The sequence below is a fragment of the Ictidomys tridecemlineatus genome, chromosome Y, assembly GCF_052094955.1.
Source record: "Ictidomys tridecemlineatus isolate mIctTri1 chromosome Y, mIctTri1.hap1, whole genome shotgun sequence".
Lineage (NCBI taxonomy): Eukaryota > Metazoa > Chordata > Mammalia > Rodentia > Sciuridae > Ictidomys > Ictidomys tridecemlineatus.
This window is the reverse complement of record NC_135494.1, coordinates 1,979,099-1,994,359: the sequence shown is the minus strand read 5'-3', so window position 1 is coordinate 1,994,359 and position 15,261 is coordinate 1,979,099. Positions and strand designations below refer to the sequence as shown.

The window sequence follows — 15,261 nt, the reverse complement described above, 5'->3', positions numbered from 1 at the left end:
CTTACTTTTCTGTTTACTCTTAGCTTTTCCAATCTGTCATGTCAGGATTTACTCTTTGTGCAGTAAAAAGAGTTTCTTTTTGAGAGTAATACCACATCTCCAAAAGATCTCCATTAGTTAAAGCTAACACCTTCGCTAAAAAAAATATCATTTTGTCTCACCTCTTTTGGACCTCTAGAGTTTGTATTTTTTTACATAGAGTTTTTACTTGTAGATGGACACAATACCTTTATTTTATTAATTTATTTTTATGTGGTGCTGAGGATCAAAACCAGTGCCTCGTATGTGTGGGGCAAGCGCTCTGCCACTGAGCCACAGTCCCAGGCCTTGAGTTTGTATTTTGAGAGAAGTAAGTTTATAATTAAATGTTTTCTGCTTGCACTTTATTGAATTCTTCAGAACATTTAAAAACCAGCCTGTGCTCCGTCTGCCAGACTAAGCAACTAGGGTTTGCTGATGAGCAGAAAAGACTTCTCAGAACACACTCAGGCTCACTCTGCACCTCCAGCCATCGTCTTTATACTGAAATCACAAAGCCCTTTGCCCTGTGCAGGCTCCCTAGGCTATGGCTCTGTCGGCACACCTCCCTCTGTTGCTACCTTGTTCAAGTGGAAACAGTGAAACCTTCCTCCCTCACTCAGGTTCTACAAGGAAGACAGAAGGCGAAGTGGTGCCCCTGTGTGCAGAGCCTTTCTCCAGCAGGGCTCACAGGTCCTCCTTTTCCCTCTAACTGATCCCCAATGTCCAAGCGCACAGGGACAGAAGCCTTGGACATTCACCTGAATTTGCTGACTTGGAGACGAGCTCAGTTCAAACTTAGAGCACATCCACTCACCTGCTCAGGCCTGCAGCTGTGGCCTGCGCAGCCCAGGATGTCTCAGGAGGGTGGAACCAGCTATTCCAGAACAGGTTGGGCAGCTAGCTGTATCATGCCAGCTATCTGGGCTGGCGGCCCATGCTGGGTTCCCCAAATCTGACTACATCAGTAACTGAGCAAACAATGAAAGAAGCACGCAACACACAGAACACTTTCTATTTGCAGGAAACAGGGACAGCTCTTGACCTCAAGGGTTCGTGGAAAAAAGAGAAAGCACACAAGTTGAACCCTGGTTTTATTTGAGGAGAAGCCATTCAAATGAGGCAAGGGGTAGGCTTACAACAAACAAGTGGGTGTATTGCAACCCCATCGGGTGACAGCACTCCTGGGCGGCATCTTGATTATACGAGTGGAGGTAAGGCCCAACAGCATTACCATGTTTTTGCTCAGGGCTGAAAGGAGTGTCCAGAGTGGCTTCTGACATAGTCCCCCTTTCTTAATATTTAAAGGCAATTGGGGAATTATGTCTTCCACTCACTGGATTCATGGTCCGAGGTCACCATGATCTATTGAGACACAGAAGGAATTAGTAGGAAACATATCATTTCAAAAATCTACCAGGTGGAATGATCCAACATACTTTTAGAATTATATCATTCAATTAACTTCAAAAGAGCCGGGTTGTTATGATTGCTTGGCCAAACATTCATCAGAAGACTTTTCATCATATCCCACTCTCATTGGGAAGCACTGTGTTTGGTTATGGCAACACAGACATATTTAGTTGGCACAGCAGAGGGCTCATTGGTATTATTCATTACAATGCCTTCTAGAATGTTCCACTTAGTTCCCATCCTTCCATCAGCCCTTATCTGACTATGAAGGGACTTGGAAGTAATTTAAGTCAAATTATCAAGAAAATTCACATGTAGGGACTGGGGTTGTGGCTCAGTGGCAGAGTGCTCGCCTAGCATGAGTAAGGCCCTGGGTTCGATCCTCAGCACCACATAAATGTAAATAAACAAAATAAAAGCCATAGTCCCTTAAAAAAAATTCACATGTCGTAAATGTTAAAACATAGCCACAAAGGCTGTAGTTGTAGAAAGAAACAAGGAATAAGATTTAAAGTAGTGATAAGCCCAGCCTAATTCCCTCTTCAGATTGGGAGCCATCTCACCACAAAGGCATGAAAAGTTAATTTCAGCTTTACCCTAAATTACTGCTATTTCTGAACCTGCTTGGAATGCCTGCCCGTGCCTTGAACTCACCATGCCTGGCTTTCCCTGGCCAGATAGCAGCCCTCTCTGAAGCTCCAATGGCGCCTCATAAATTCTGATATCAGGACCAGCTAAAATACCAGCTAGCCATTGTGTTATGCTTATCAAAATTTTACTATCTACAAGTTCTCAAACCCCCCTTTGTGTAACTTTCTGTGCTATAAAACTGCGTTCCTGGAGAGCTGCAGGGCTGTCTTCTGGGTTTCGGGAGAGACAGCCCCAGCTGTTTGGAATTACCAGCTTGCTTTTATTTGATTTCAAGTGGAATCAGGTGGTCTTTGCATTGTGGTTTAACAGTAGCCACCTCAAGGATCATGCGACCAAGAGCCTGCCTAGGCCTGGTTAGTTGGTGTGCACCTATTTTGAAGCCTGAACATTAACTTCAGCAGACCACAACTCTGAAATGTGAGCTGCAATAACTAGCGATGCAATAAGACAAGTTGTATTTCTCCCATTTAAGGAGTCTCTCAGGTCTGTCAATAATGCAAAATTCTACAGGGAGAAGTTAAGCATCAAAACATCCTTTGGTGCCTTCTCCCTGAGGGTTAAATTTTCTAGGAGTCATGGCAACCTCATGTAATTGCTCTTGTCCATTCTAGGAGACCAGCCTGAAATGTATCCAGCATTTCTAGACACTTCCTGTTATACTGGCAAGACATGTGCACAACCATCCACTTAGGAAAGGTGCCAGTTTCTACTGTAGATAACACATTGGTGGATGTTTTATGTAAACAACTGGCCTAAGTAGGGAAAATCTATTTCAACAACTTTTCTGTTTTGACAATTGTCCAGAGAGGTAAATATAGTCTTAATCCCTAAGGACCAGCATGATTAGCTGGTTTGGGTTTCTTATATGCTTTTTTTTTTTTTCTCAAAAGATACTTTTAGACAGCCATCATGTGTCATGGGATTAACATAGGTAGCTGAAAATGATGGTCAGTATAATTAATATAGTTATGTAGGTGAACTTTCCAGTCCACACTGCAAAACACATTAAAAGCGGACTTGAGAAATGGTCCACAGAAGTCTCTTTATAATTTTTCCTTCAGTGACAAGCTCCTGAAAGTGCATGGCTGTAAATTCTGCAGCTTGGAGATTGACCTTCGTATGCCAGGTTTTTCAGTCATTTTCATGATGACAGGTTTGGCTTCTATCCTTTGAAATCTGATTTAACTTTCTACATCATGTTCAGCAGCAGTAAGATTCTCAGTGTCATAATTAAGAAAAAAACTTGAAATTTTTATAAGGTCTAGTGTGTGCATAGGTGGTCCAGTTTTTCCCTGTTTTTTTTTTTAAAAAATTGAGTAGAGGCCTATAAGTCATAGTATCAGTAGTTTAATTATAGACACTAGAACAAATATTTAAATGGTAAAAAAAAAAAAAGTTTACCATTCTTAGTTGGTCATGAATTTTAACAAGTTATTTAAAGGGAACATGGCAAATAGAAGTATTATCAAATGCATGATTTAATTTTTAACTTCAACAGAATTATTAAAAATGGAGAATATAATAAAAATTTATATTTTAAAATTAGCTTTAGATGAAGTCCAAATGACTATCTTAATTTAGAATGAAGTGAGACAGAGTTTTTAATTTAGGATCTTCATCTTCAGCCTTTACTAGGGGCATTATATATATATATATTATATATATATATATATATATATATATATATATATATATATATATATATATATAGAGAGAGAGAGAGAGAGAGAGAGAGAGAGAGAGAGAGACAGACAGACAGACAGAGATTTCCAGAATAGAAAATACATGTGTTTAGTAAGCATAGGAAAGATATCTTGTTCCTTACCACTAACAAAAAAAGGAATTAAAAATGAATAGAATTTTATTTACCAATCTATGAAAAACTCTTTATTTTTATTAAACTCAATGTTGACTAAGTAGGAGGAGGTAGTATCTCAAACATTAATGGATAAAAACAAGTCAACAGTGTTGTTTAAGACAGTGATCTAATTTAGAATTTTATATGACATTGATCTAGGGATGATCTTGAGGTATTTATGTCAAACAATCTTTGCATATAAAGAAACAGTTGTATAAGCATACTTAATAACTTTACTTAGCAAAATTAGCTCTAATAACTATGTGTAATCTGTGGTTTTACCAATTCTAAAAATATCAATACAGGCAGGGCATTGCCTCATATCATTAAAGTCGAGAAAAGGTCTATCATGTTAACATTTTTTATTGCAATAAGCCATTGGCTGTTGAGCTGATTTATTTCTGTCTGTCTGTTTGATATTTTCGAAGTAACTATTTTTAGAGTGATTTTTTTTGGTAATAAACTGTTGATAAGGGCTCAAAGTAAGGCCCTGTTTTAATGTTTTCAAGGCTTTTTTTTTTTTTTTAAATAACTTAAAAGGAGAGTAACATGTTTATCCAGGAAGCGTCTTCCTCCTGGAGCCAAGACTAGAATTCCAGACCTTTTCTGTCTCTCTGTTTTTGTTTTCCCCATTTGGTCTCCATTTAAACTGTGGTGTAATATCCAACCTTGGCTAGAACTATGTTAACCTCTGTGAATCCCTTAGAATGTCTAGGGCTAACTGTTAAGGTCTGTAGGCAAGTCAAAATAACACCTGGTATTTTGCCAGAAAAATGTAGAGTTCGTAAACAAGTCTGGATGGTGCCTGGCAAAATGCCAGAGGGAGTGGTTTGAGAAGTAACAAAAGCGAGCCATTAAGTGTGGAGATTCCTTATTGGTTGACTGATGTATCTAGTTTATGCTAATTAAGATAAGCTGTGCAAAATGTATAAATAGCTCTGTTGTCCTACAATAAATGGCTCCTATTCCTGCTGTATCAACCCACACAAGTTATTCATCACCCCCCCACACAGCTAACTGAATGATAAACTCATCTTTTGAAAATGGGTGTCTCCCTATAAATTTTGGGTGTTGTACTCTCCTTTTGAGTCTCTCTATGAAAATAATAGAATTTTCCCAAGGACTTTCTATAATCCCTTCGTAGGCATCCTGTTCATCTGTTGGATATTAATCTATTTGGGGAGAGATTAATTCCTATTCTGTGTTCTTGGGACATGGTTAAGATAAATCTCTTTTAAAATTGTTTTTAGGATGGCCCTCTATTTCAATGTTTAGCTAAATAATACCATAATATGTCTGTAGATAAGATTAGAGACCTGGCATGAATTTTGAAATATTTCTATGTATGAATTTGGATCTCTTGAAAATCTCCTGGAATTTGTTTCGGTCCAAATTAAGTGAGAGAGGTCCCCGTTGATCTTACCTTCCAGTAGGTAATTTTTTAAAGGCCTTCTTTGATGATAGTAGTTTAGGCTAGATATGAAAATGAGATACCTTTTATTGATCATTATCATTTTCCAATACACACACACACACACACACACACACACACACTACTTTATCTGTTGCATCCAAGGAATAAAACACTCAAGGTCACTCCAGGTGAACTGGGCTGGTGCAAAATAATCACAGAGAGACAGAAACATACCTTTTTCTTTGGGTTCTGTGATGGTTCTTCTGACCCAGCTCCCACAAAGGAGGCAAGGCAGGCAAGAAAGAGAGAGAGCAGGCCTTGAACCCACTTTTATTGGGGGAAAAGCCATTCAAATGAAGCAAGGGATCAAGCTTCAGGGGGTTGAGTCTAGCTTCCTGATGTCTTGCTGTCAGCAGATTGACCTACAACTTGGAAGGCCACGCCCATCTCATGAGCTGTGTGAGAATCCAAAGCAGAGCAAGAGAAGGAGACACACAAAGGGAGCTTCCATGGAACATTCTATCCCAAGGGCAAAGGGGCAGGATTACAAAGAAATAGGTTAGTGCAATTCGACCACAGTGGGTATGTCTACTCCTAAAACCATGCTCTGATATCTGAGCTAGAACAATGCCCAAGTCACTAGGAAATATAGCGATTGGTCAGAGCCCCTGCAGGACTTAAAGATGTGTTCATTCAGGACAGCTCTTCACATACTCCACACTTCTTAATAAAAAAAAAATGGGGAATTATATCCTGCAGCCACTCTATTCCTGGTCAAAGGCCATTATGACCTACTATTGAGACACAAAAGAAATTAGTAGAAAATATAATTTCAATAACATACCATATAAAATATTTAAATAATTTAGGACTAAGATCATTTAATTAACTTTGGAAGATCCAGGATATTATTATTGCCCTGCCAAACACTCATCAGAAGATTCTTAATCTTTTCCCAATTTTATTGGGAAGCATTGTGTTTAGCCAAAGTAACACAGACATATTTAATTGGCACAGCGTTGAAGCTTTTACTCAAATCACAGAGCAGAGGACTTATTGACATTATTTATTACAGTGGCTTCTAGAGCACTTTATCTTGGTTTCAATCCTTCCATTAGCACTTGCCTGACTATGAAGGATCCTGGAAGTAATTTAAATCAAATTATTAAGAAAATTCATATGTTATCAGTTTTGAAACATAGTCACAAAGGCTGTAATTGTAAAAGCAAGGAATAATGTTTAAACTAGTCACTTCAAGGATAATGAGACCAAGAGCTTGGTTAATTGGTATGCATCTGTTTCAAAGCCTGAATGTTAACCTCAGCATGATTAGTTGGCACTAGGTCAAAGGAAGATTGATGAGGATTGATGTCCTTTTCCTTTGCTATAACTAGTGATAAAATTAGGCAAGTTGTACCATTCAGAGGTTACAGGATATTTAATCATCTTTTTATCTTAATTCTTACATTGAAGGAGTCTTCTATTTCGATCAGTAATGTAAAATTCTGGAAGCAGAAGTTAAACATCAAACATCCCTTTGGATGTCACCTTCACTGAAGGTCAAGATGTTACTAACAAATCCTCCAGGGGTCATGGCAGCATAATTGCTTTTCTGTCAATCCTAGAAGACCAGTCTAAAATATACCCACTATTTCTAGACACTTTATGTCATACTGCTAAGATATTTGCACAATCCATCCACTTCTGAAAGGTGTCAATTTCTTCTGTAGAATAATTAGGACAATAATACATTGGTGGACATTTTATGTAAATAACTGGCCTGTATAGAAAAATTGTATTTCAACAATTTTTCTATTTTGACAATTATCCAGATATATAATCTTATTATCCAAGGGCCAGCATGATTGACTGATTTATGTTTCTCATATGCTATTTTTTTTTCTCAAAAGATACTCCCATGGGGCTGGGGATGTGGCTCAAGCGGTAGCGCGCTCTCCTGACATGCGTGCAGCCCGGGTCCTGACATGCGTGCAGCCCGGGTTCGATCCTCAGCACCACATACAAAAACAAAGATGTTGTGTTCACCGAAAAAACTAATAAATAAATAAAATTCTCTCTCTCTCTCTCTCTCTTTAAAAAAAATAAAAATAAAAATAAAAAAGATACTCCCAGACAGCCTGTTTACCATAGGATCAACATATAGGTATAATTGACCATTACAGTCGTACGATCAATCTGGTTTCATGGGTTGAACTTACAGTGCACACTGCAAGGCATATTAAGAGTGGGAATGAGAGGAGGGCCCACAGGGGTCTCTTTATAATCATTACTTACCTGATAAGCTCATGAAGCTGCATGGCTGTAAACTCTGCAGATGAAAATTTACCTTCCTGGGTCAAGTTGTTTAGTCATATCGCAATGACAGGTTTAAACTATTTTGAAATTCAGTTAATTTACTGAATCATGTTCAATAACACAAGACTGTTAATATCACAATTTAAGAAAAAATTTGAATTATTTGTAAGATCTAGTATGTGCATACAAGGTCCTTCCCCCCCCTTTTCTATATTTAATAAAATTGAATAAAGGCTGGCATAAGCCATAATATCACTAGTTTTAAGTGACAGACAATAGTACAAGTATTTAAATAGTAAGAAAGGATTTATTATCTCAAGCTGATCATAAAACTTCACAAAGGTCATCTACTAGTCATGTTAAGTTTAATATTAATAAATTGGAAAGAGACCATGTTAAATAGAAATTAGCCTTCATTAATTGAATGACATAATTTTGACTTTAATAGAATTACCCAAAATGGAAATATAACCAAAATTTATATTTTGAACTTAGCTCTGGATAAACTTTATATATATATATATATATATTTTTTTTTTTTTTAGGAGAGAGAATTTTTTAAATATTTATTTTTTAGTTCTCGGCGGACACAACATCTTTGTTGGTATGTGGTGCTGAGGATCGAACCCGGGCCGCATGCATGCCAGGCGAGCGCGCTACCGCTAGAGCCACATCCCCAGCCCCTCTGGATAAACTTTAATGATTGTCTTAATTTGGAAAGAAGGGAGACAGAGTTTATAACTTAGGAGTGGTGGTCTTTACTATGGGCATGAGAAATACGTAAACATCCATCTAAAATACGAAGTCCATAGGTTAAATAAGCCTGGAGAAGATGTTTTGTTTTTTATCATTAATAAAGAATGAAATAGACAAAATAAATAGTCTTCTATCTATGAATCCATAAAAAACTATCATTATTATTATCAAACATAGTGTTAATCTAAGTAGGGGGAATTAGTATCTGAAATATCAATGAGTAAAAAAAAAGTGAACAGTATTGTTTCAGACAGTGATTTAATTAGAATTCTACATGGCATTGAACTAGTGATAACCTTTTGAAGGATCTATGTTAAAACATTCTTTGGGTAAAAAGAAACAGTTGAAAGAAAATCCTTAATAACTTTATTTAATATAGAAAATTAGATTCAATAATTATGTGTAATTTGTGGCCTTACCAATTTTAATAATATGAATGTATGCAGGACAATATTCCACACTATTAAGGTTGATAAAAGGTCTATCATGTTAAATTTCTTATTGAAATAAGCTATGGGTTGTCTGTCTAATATTTTAGGGATAACTGTTCCCAGAGTTATTTTTCTCAGTGATAAACTGTTGACAGGGGCTTGAAGTAAGGCCCTGTTTTTTTTGTTTGGAGGTAAAATTTTATATTCTTAAACATCGTGTTTTCATAAAATGGGAAACAGAAGTGATTAACTGTGTATTACAAAATACAAGATATTTCTTATTAAAATAAAATATTTTGCCTAAATTCAGAAATTTACAAGGATTATTTCAAAAAAATGGGGTCAACAGATGGGAAAGAGAAATAAAAAGTTCTATTTTAATTTTAATTTCTTAAGGTTTTTCCTTAAGGATAAATGTTAATACACTAATATAAACCAAAGATCAATCTATATGTTAAAAGAGAAGGATTTCTTAAATCATTAATTTAAGAAATTAATGTCATGGGTTAAACTGAAACATTAATTTACCCATAACACTGTGTTTATTAAGTTTTGTCTTTCTTTCTTTCTTTCTTTCTTTCTTTCTTTTTTTTTGAGCAAGTAAACTTGAAGGAATTAAGAATTATACAACTATGGTTAAACAACAACTGTTTTTTTGGATTATTGCAATATATTATTTCTTTAAGAGCTAAACAGAATTACTATAAAAATATCAATGAATTGTGATGCTATTACTCTTGTCTGTATATTAAATATGTTCATATCTTCCAGGTATACAGGTCTTAAATGTAGAAGTTTTAAAAGAACATTATATCAAGCTGGTGTTGTTCAAACTAAAGTTGAATGGTGATTTTGGGCTCAAAAGGATGATAAACTTTATTAGAAATTTATTTATATCCTTTTATGCTCTATAACTCAACCTGTTATCAATAAGATATAAAGTTTTATGTTATTTTTTACACTGTGGGATAATTTAAATATATTTTTAAGCTAATGAAAGCCTAAGTTATATAAAGGTTCAAATTGTGAAACACAAAATCATTTTGTTACTTTTTCACAAAAGGTTAAAAGCTCTCAGCCTTTTTCTAATTTATGCTTTAAATTAACATCCTATTGTGTTAGCTAATATTCATGTAACCTCAAGCAACAATATATGTAAGCTTCGTAAAATGATATTTAAGAAACAAAGATCAGCTTCAGAACTAGAACACTTCACCGAAGATTTGTAGGAGCTCCACCTTACTGAGATACAGCTCAGGCTCCCTCCTTCCTACATGTCAGAATGTCTTTTCTTTCCTGAGAGCTGGACTGATCTGCAGCTTGGGTTTGGGAGAGACAGCAGCTGGCCATCATTCTATCTGTACACAATATAAGCTTGCTTTAATTTGATTTAAAATTAGAGTTGGTGGTCTTTTGTTTGCATTGCAGTTTAACACATAGCACTGATTTTTGACCTTCCTTTTCAAATAAACACTATTAGAGACACAGTAAAAGGCTGGTAACAGAGATAGCAGTGGCAATCACCCTATTTTTAGCTTGTTTGCTACCTTAAATATTTGGACTCAGGTATGTAAGGAACTCTTTTTTTTATTTTTTTTAACCCTATTCTGTTCTTTTATATATATATATATATATATATATATATATATATTTTTTTTTTTTTTTCAGTTTTCAGTGGACACAACTCTTTGTATGTGGTGTTGAGGATCGAACCCGGGCTGCACACATGCCAGGAGAGTGCGCTACCGCTTGAGCCACATCCCAAGCCCCTTGTATGGAACTCTTATCAATGACCACACAAGGCCCTAGGAGAGGGAGCATGGTCCAGGATGGCCACCAAGGCCTTGGGGAAGGAGGAACATGAGTAGGGGAACTGAGAGGGCTCTGAGCTCAGGCAGTGCAGGGAAGAAGGGGACAGAGAAGAGGAGATCCAGGCACGACTGGGTGGTGCTGGCCCAGGAAGTTCATCAGACCCAGGAGTAAATGGGCATCCATGCAAGTGCCTCCTGCTCCACAGTCATTAATAGACCCCAGGACCAGTGGTGTCCAGGCCTCCTGGGTAGAATGATCACAGTAGAGCATAGCAAGAACACCCAAAAGTTTATAGCAACATGTAGGACCCCCTGCAGGACAGGGCAAGCACTGGATAGCAGGACTCCTGGGAATTTATTGGCTATAGGATGGAGAGTAATATTGACCTTGTGAGTGCTGACCACATCCAGGGTGCTGCACCCACTGTGGACTTCACGTGGGCCATGACCACTAGGTAAGAAGGTTGCAGCTCTAAAGTGTCTGGAAACCTTGAATCCAGTGCTCCTGAATTCCCACCAGAGACCCTGCTGTATCATGCCCAAACAAGAATTCCTGGCTACGACCTGGGGTCTTTTGCCAGTGGAGGCCCCATTAGTGATGTGGGACACATGAGGCTGGACACCCAGGGAAGATTCAGGGAGCCAACTTACTAGCTGCAGGCCTCACAGGGGTATCCCTAAAATTTTCTAAACCTCCAGTTTGAAATTTCATTATGTTTACCCCCAGTGGGAAGGGGTGGAGGTGTACATTTTTTTGTAGGAGTCTACATAAAGAAAATTATGGTGAGGGTCTCTGGAGAAGCTTATTTAAGAATCTTAGGTGGAGAAGGGAGTGCCACTACATTAGAACATCAGACTGGGACTCTCCTTACCTTGCCTTTTGTTACATACTTTGTATGAAAAAAAATCATCACATGATGTTCCCAGGGCTACTGAGGTACCCTAAACAGAGAGAGAGGTCCAGCCTTGTTCATGTAAGTGAAGCTGAGAGGATGTAACAAAGGATTTTCCACACTGTTGACATTCATAGGGCCTCTCTCCAGTATGCGTCCTTTCATGTCTGTGAAGCTGAGAGTATGCAGCAAAGTCTTTTCCACATTGTTGACATTTATAGGGCTTCTCTCGAGTACGCATCCTTTCATGTGTGTGAAGGTCACTGGATGTAGCAAAGGCTCTACCACATTGTTTATATTCATAGGGCTTCTCTCCAGTATAAGTTCGTTCATGTATCAGAAGAGAAGAGGATTTAGTGAAGGCTTTCCCACATTGTAGACATTTATAGGGCTTCTCTCCAGTATGAGTTCGCTCATGTATCACAAGGGAAGATGAAGTAGTGTAGGCTTTTCCACATTGTTTACATTCATAGGGCTTTTCTCCAGTATGTATTCTTTCATGTACATGAAGTTCACAGGATCTACCAAAGGCTCTACCACATCTTTGACATAGGGTTTCTCTCCAGTATGCATTTTTTCATGTTTGTGAAGGTTAGAGGATGTAGCAAAGGCTTTTCCACACTGTTTACATTTATAGGGCCTCTCTCCAGTATGCGTCCTTTTATGTCTGTGAAGCTGAGAGCATGCAGCAAAGTCTTTTCCACATTGTTGACATTTATAGGGCTTCTCTCCAGTATGCATCCTTCCATGTGTGCGAAGGTCACCAGATCTAGCAAAGGCTCTACCACATTGTTTACATTCATAGGGCTTCTCTCCAGTATGAGTTCGTTCATGTATGCGAAGCTGAGAAGGTCTAGCAAAGACTTTGTTACACCACTTACATATATAGGGCTTCCCTCCAGTATGAGTTCGCTCATGGGAGCGAAGGTGAGCAGAATGAATGAAGGCTTTGCCACACTGCTTACATTCATAGGGCTTCACTCCAGTATGTGTCTGTTCATGTATCTGAAGGGAAGAAGAAGTACTGAAGACTTTCCACCATGGTTGGCATTCATTGGTCTTCTCTTCTGTGTGAGTTCTTCCATGCATGTGAGGTTCACTGGATGTATCAAAGGTTTTTCCATAATGTTGACTTTCATTGGGCTTCTCTCCAGTAAGGATTTGTTCATGCATCTGAAGGAAAGTTGGTGTAGTGAAGCCTTTCCCACAGTGTTGATATTCATAAGGTTTCTCTCTAGTATGTGTTCTTTCATGTCTATGAAAGTTAGAGGAGTAAGTAAAGGCTTTTCCACACAGCTTACATTCATAGGGCTTTTCTCCAGTATGAGTTCGTTTATGTATGTGAAGCTGAGAAGATCTACCAAAGGTTTTGCCACACTGCTTACATTCATAGGGCTTCAATCCAGTATGTGTCCGTTCATGTATCTGAAGGTAAGAAGAAGTACTGAAGACTTTTCCACATTGTTGGCATTTATTGGTCTTCTCTTCTTTGTGAGTTCTTCCATGCATGTGAGGTTCACTGGATGTATCAAAGGTTTTTCCACAATGTTGACTTCCATTGGGCATCTCTTCAGTATGGATTTTCTCATGTCTGTGAAGGTTAGAGGAGTCAATGAAGGCTTTTCCACACTGTTTACATTTATAGGGCCTCTCTCCAGTATGCATCCTTTCATGTTTGTGAAGGTGAGAGTATGCAGCAAAGTCTTTTCCACATTGTTGACATTTATAGGGCTTCTCTCCAGTATGCATCCTTCCATGTATGTTAAGGTCACCAGATCTAGCAAAGGCTCTACCACATTGTTTACATTCATAGGGCTTCTCTCCAGTATGAGTTCGTTCATGTATGTGAAGCTGAGAAGATGTAGCAAAGGCTTTGCCACACTGCTTACATTCATAGGGCTTCACTCCAGTATGAGTTCGCTCATGGGAGCGAAGGTCACCAGAATGAATGAAGGCTTTGCCACACTGCTTACATTCATAGGGCCTCTCTCCAGTATGAGTTCGTTTATGTACACGAAGCTGAGGAGATGTAGCAAAGGCTTTTCCACACAGTTTACATACATAGGGCTTCTCTCCAGTGTGAGTTTTCACATGTGAGTGAAGGTAAGATGACTGAGTGAAGGCTTTCCCACACTGCTTACATTCATAGGGCTTCTCTCCAGTATGGGTCCGTTCATGTCTGTGAAGGTTAGAAGAAGTAGTGAAGACTTTTTCACATTGTTGGCATTCATAGGATTTCTCTGTCATATGAGTGTTTTCATATGAGTGAAGGTTAGAAGACTGAGAAAAAGCTTTGCCACACTGCTTACGTTCATAGGGCTTCTCCCTAGTATGAGTTCGTTCATGTCTGTGAAGGGAAGAAGAAGTAGTGAAGACTTTTCCACATTGTTGGCATTCATTGGGCTTCTCTCCAGCATGGAATTGTTCATGTATCTGTAGGTAAGATGAAGTAGTGTAGGCTTTCCCACATTGTAGACATTTATAGGGCTTCTCTCCAGTATGAGTTTGCTCATGAGAGTGAAGGTGAGCAGACTGAGTGAAGGCTTTCCCACACTGCTTACACTCATAGGGCTTCTCTCCTGTATGAGTCCATTTGTGTATCTGGAGGTAAGATGAAGTACTGAAGGCTTTCCCACATTGTTGACATTCATAGGGTTTCTCTCCAGTATGCATTCTCTGATGTATTCTAAGTAAACTGAGATAACCAAAGTCTTTTCCACATAGCTTACATTTGAAATGTGCTTTCCCAGTGTGCCTGATCATGTGACATCGAAGACTTGCGAATGAAACCAAAGTTTTACCACCTTGTTTACATTTATGGAGTTTCTCTCCAGAATGAGTTCTTTCATGTTTTCTAAATAAAGTGGGGGAATGAAAGGCTTTCCCACATACCTCATATTGAAAAGGTTTACCTCCACTGTGTGTTCTCATGTGTCTTTGAACAGCTGGGAGAGAAGAAAAGGCTTCACCACATTGTTGACATTCATAGGGTTGGCACTCAGTATGAGAATCTTCATGTCTTTGAATGTCACTGGAACAACTGATTGTACTTTCATATGGTTCATCTCCAGTTTGTGTTAACATTTGTGGGTGAACACTTTTGAGAGAAACCAGAGATTTTCTGTATTGTTTCAATTCACATGGCTTCTCTTCACACTCTTCATGTTTATAGCATTCATGCCCACAGTGAGATCTGAAGTGCCTGTGAAGGTATTAGGACATATGCAGTCATTTGCACACATAATGCCATCATATGAATTCACTCTATTAAAATTTTTCTTTGTCTACTTAAGAACTGGAATCTCATTGAAAATTTCCCCATACTGTTCTTTGCCTTTGAAGTTTACCATAAGATTTCTTTAAAGAATGATCAGCACATGATTAATGCTTGATTCATTCATGATTTTATATTTATTTAAAGGTTCTAGGCTTACATTACTACCAACATCAGGTAAAGACTAGGTTTTCCAACTTGTTCAAATTGCCAGAAAATAAAGAGATTGAGAGGAAACAATGCTTTGCAACACAGCTTGCCTATGACTATTATCCAAATAGTGATATTTACATATGCAATTTCATAGTACTTTTGCATGTCAAGTACTTTGAAAAGACTGAGTATATTTTACAGTTAAATATACATGTGTGTAAAATTTATTTCAGTTGTGAATAAACTTTATTGATTTAAATGTGGTGCAGAGAA

The 15,261-nt window shown here is 38.0% G+C and overlaps 1 protein-coding gene across 4 annotated transcripts in view; it reads right to left on the bottom strand.

Moving 5' to 3' along the window:
- Nucleotides 1-1,095: 1,095 nt before the first annotated feature.
- Nucleotides 1,096-15,261, bottom strand: part of LOC101957558 (uncharacterized) — a 37,974-nt gene continuing 23,808 nt past the window's right edge. For 3 of the 4 annotated variants that reach the window (XM_078035303.1, XM_013362990.4, XM_078035304.1), the window contains one exon: nucleotides 1,096-14,763. In XM_078035303.1, the coding sequence (XP_077891429.1) occupies nucleotides 11,982-14,763 (2,782 nt within the window). In that variant the 3' untranslated portion in view covers nucleotides 1,096-11,981. The remainder of the gene's footprint in view (nucleotides 14,764-15,261) is intronic. The other variant, XR_013432015.1, reaches the window with a different exon arrangement.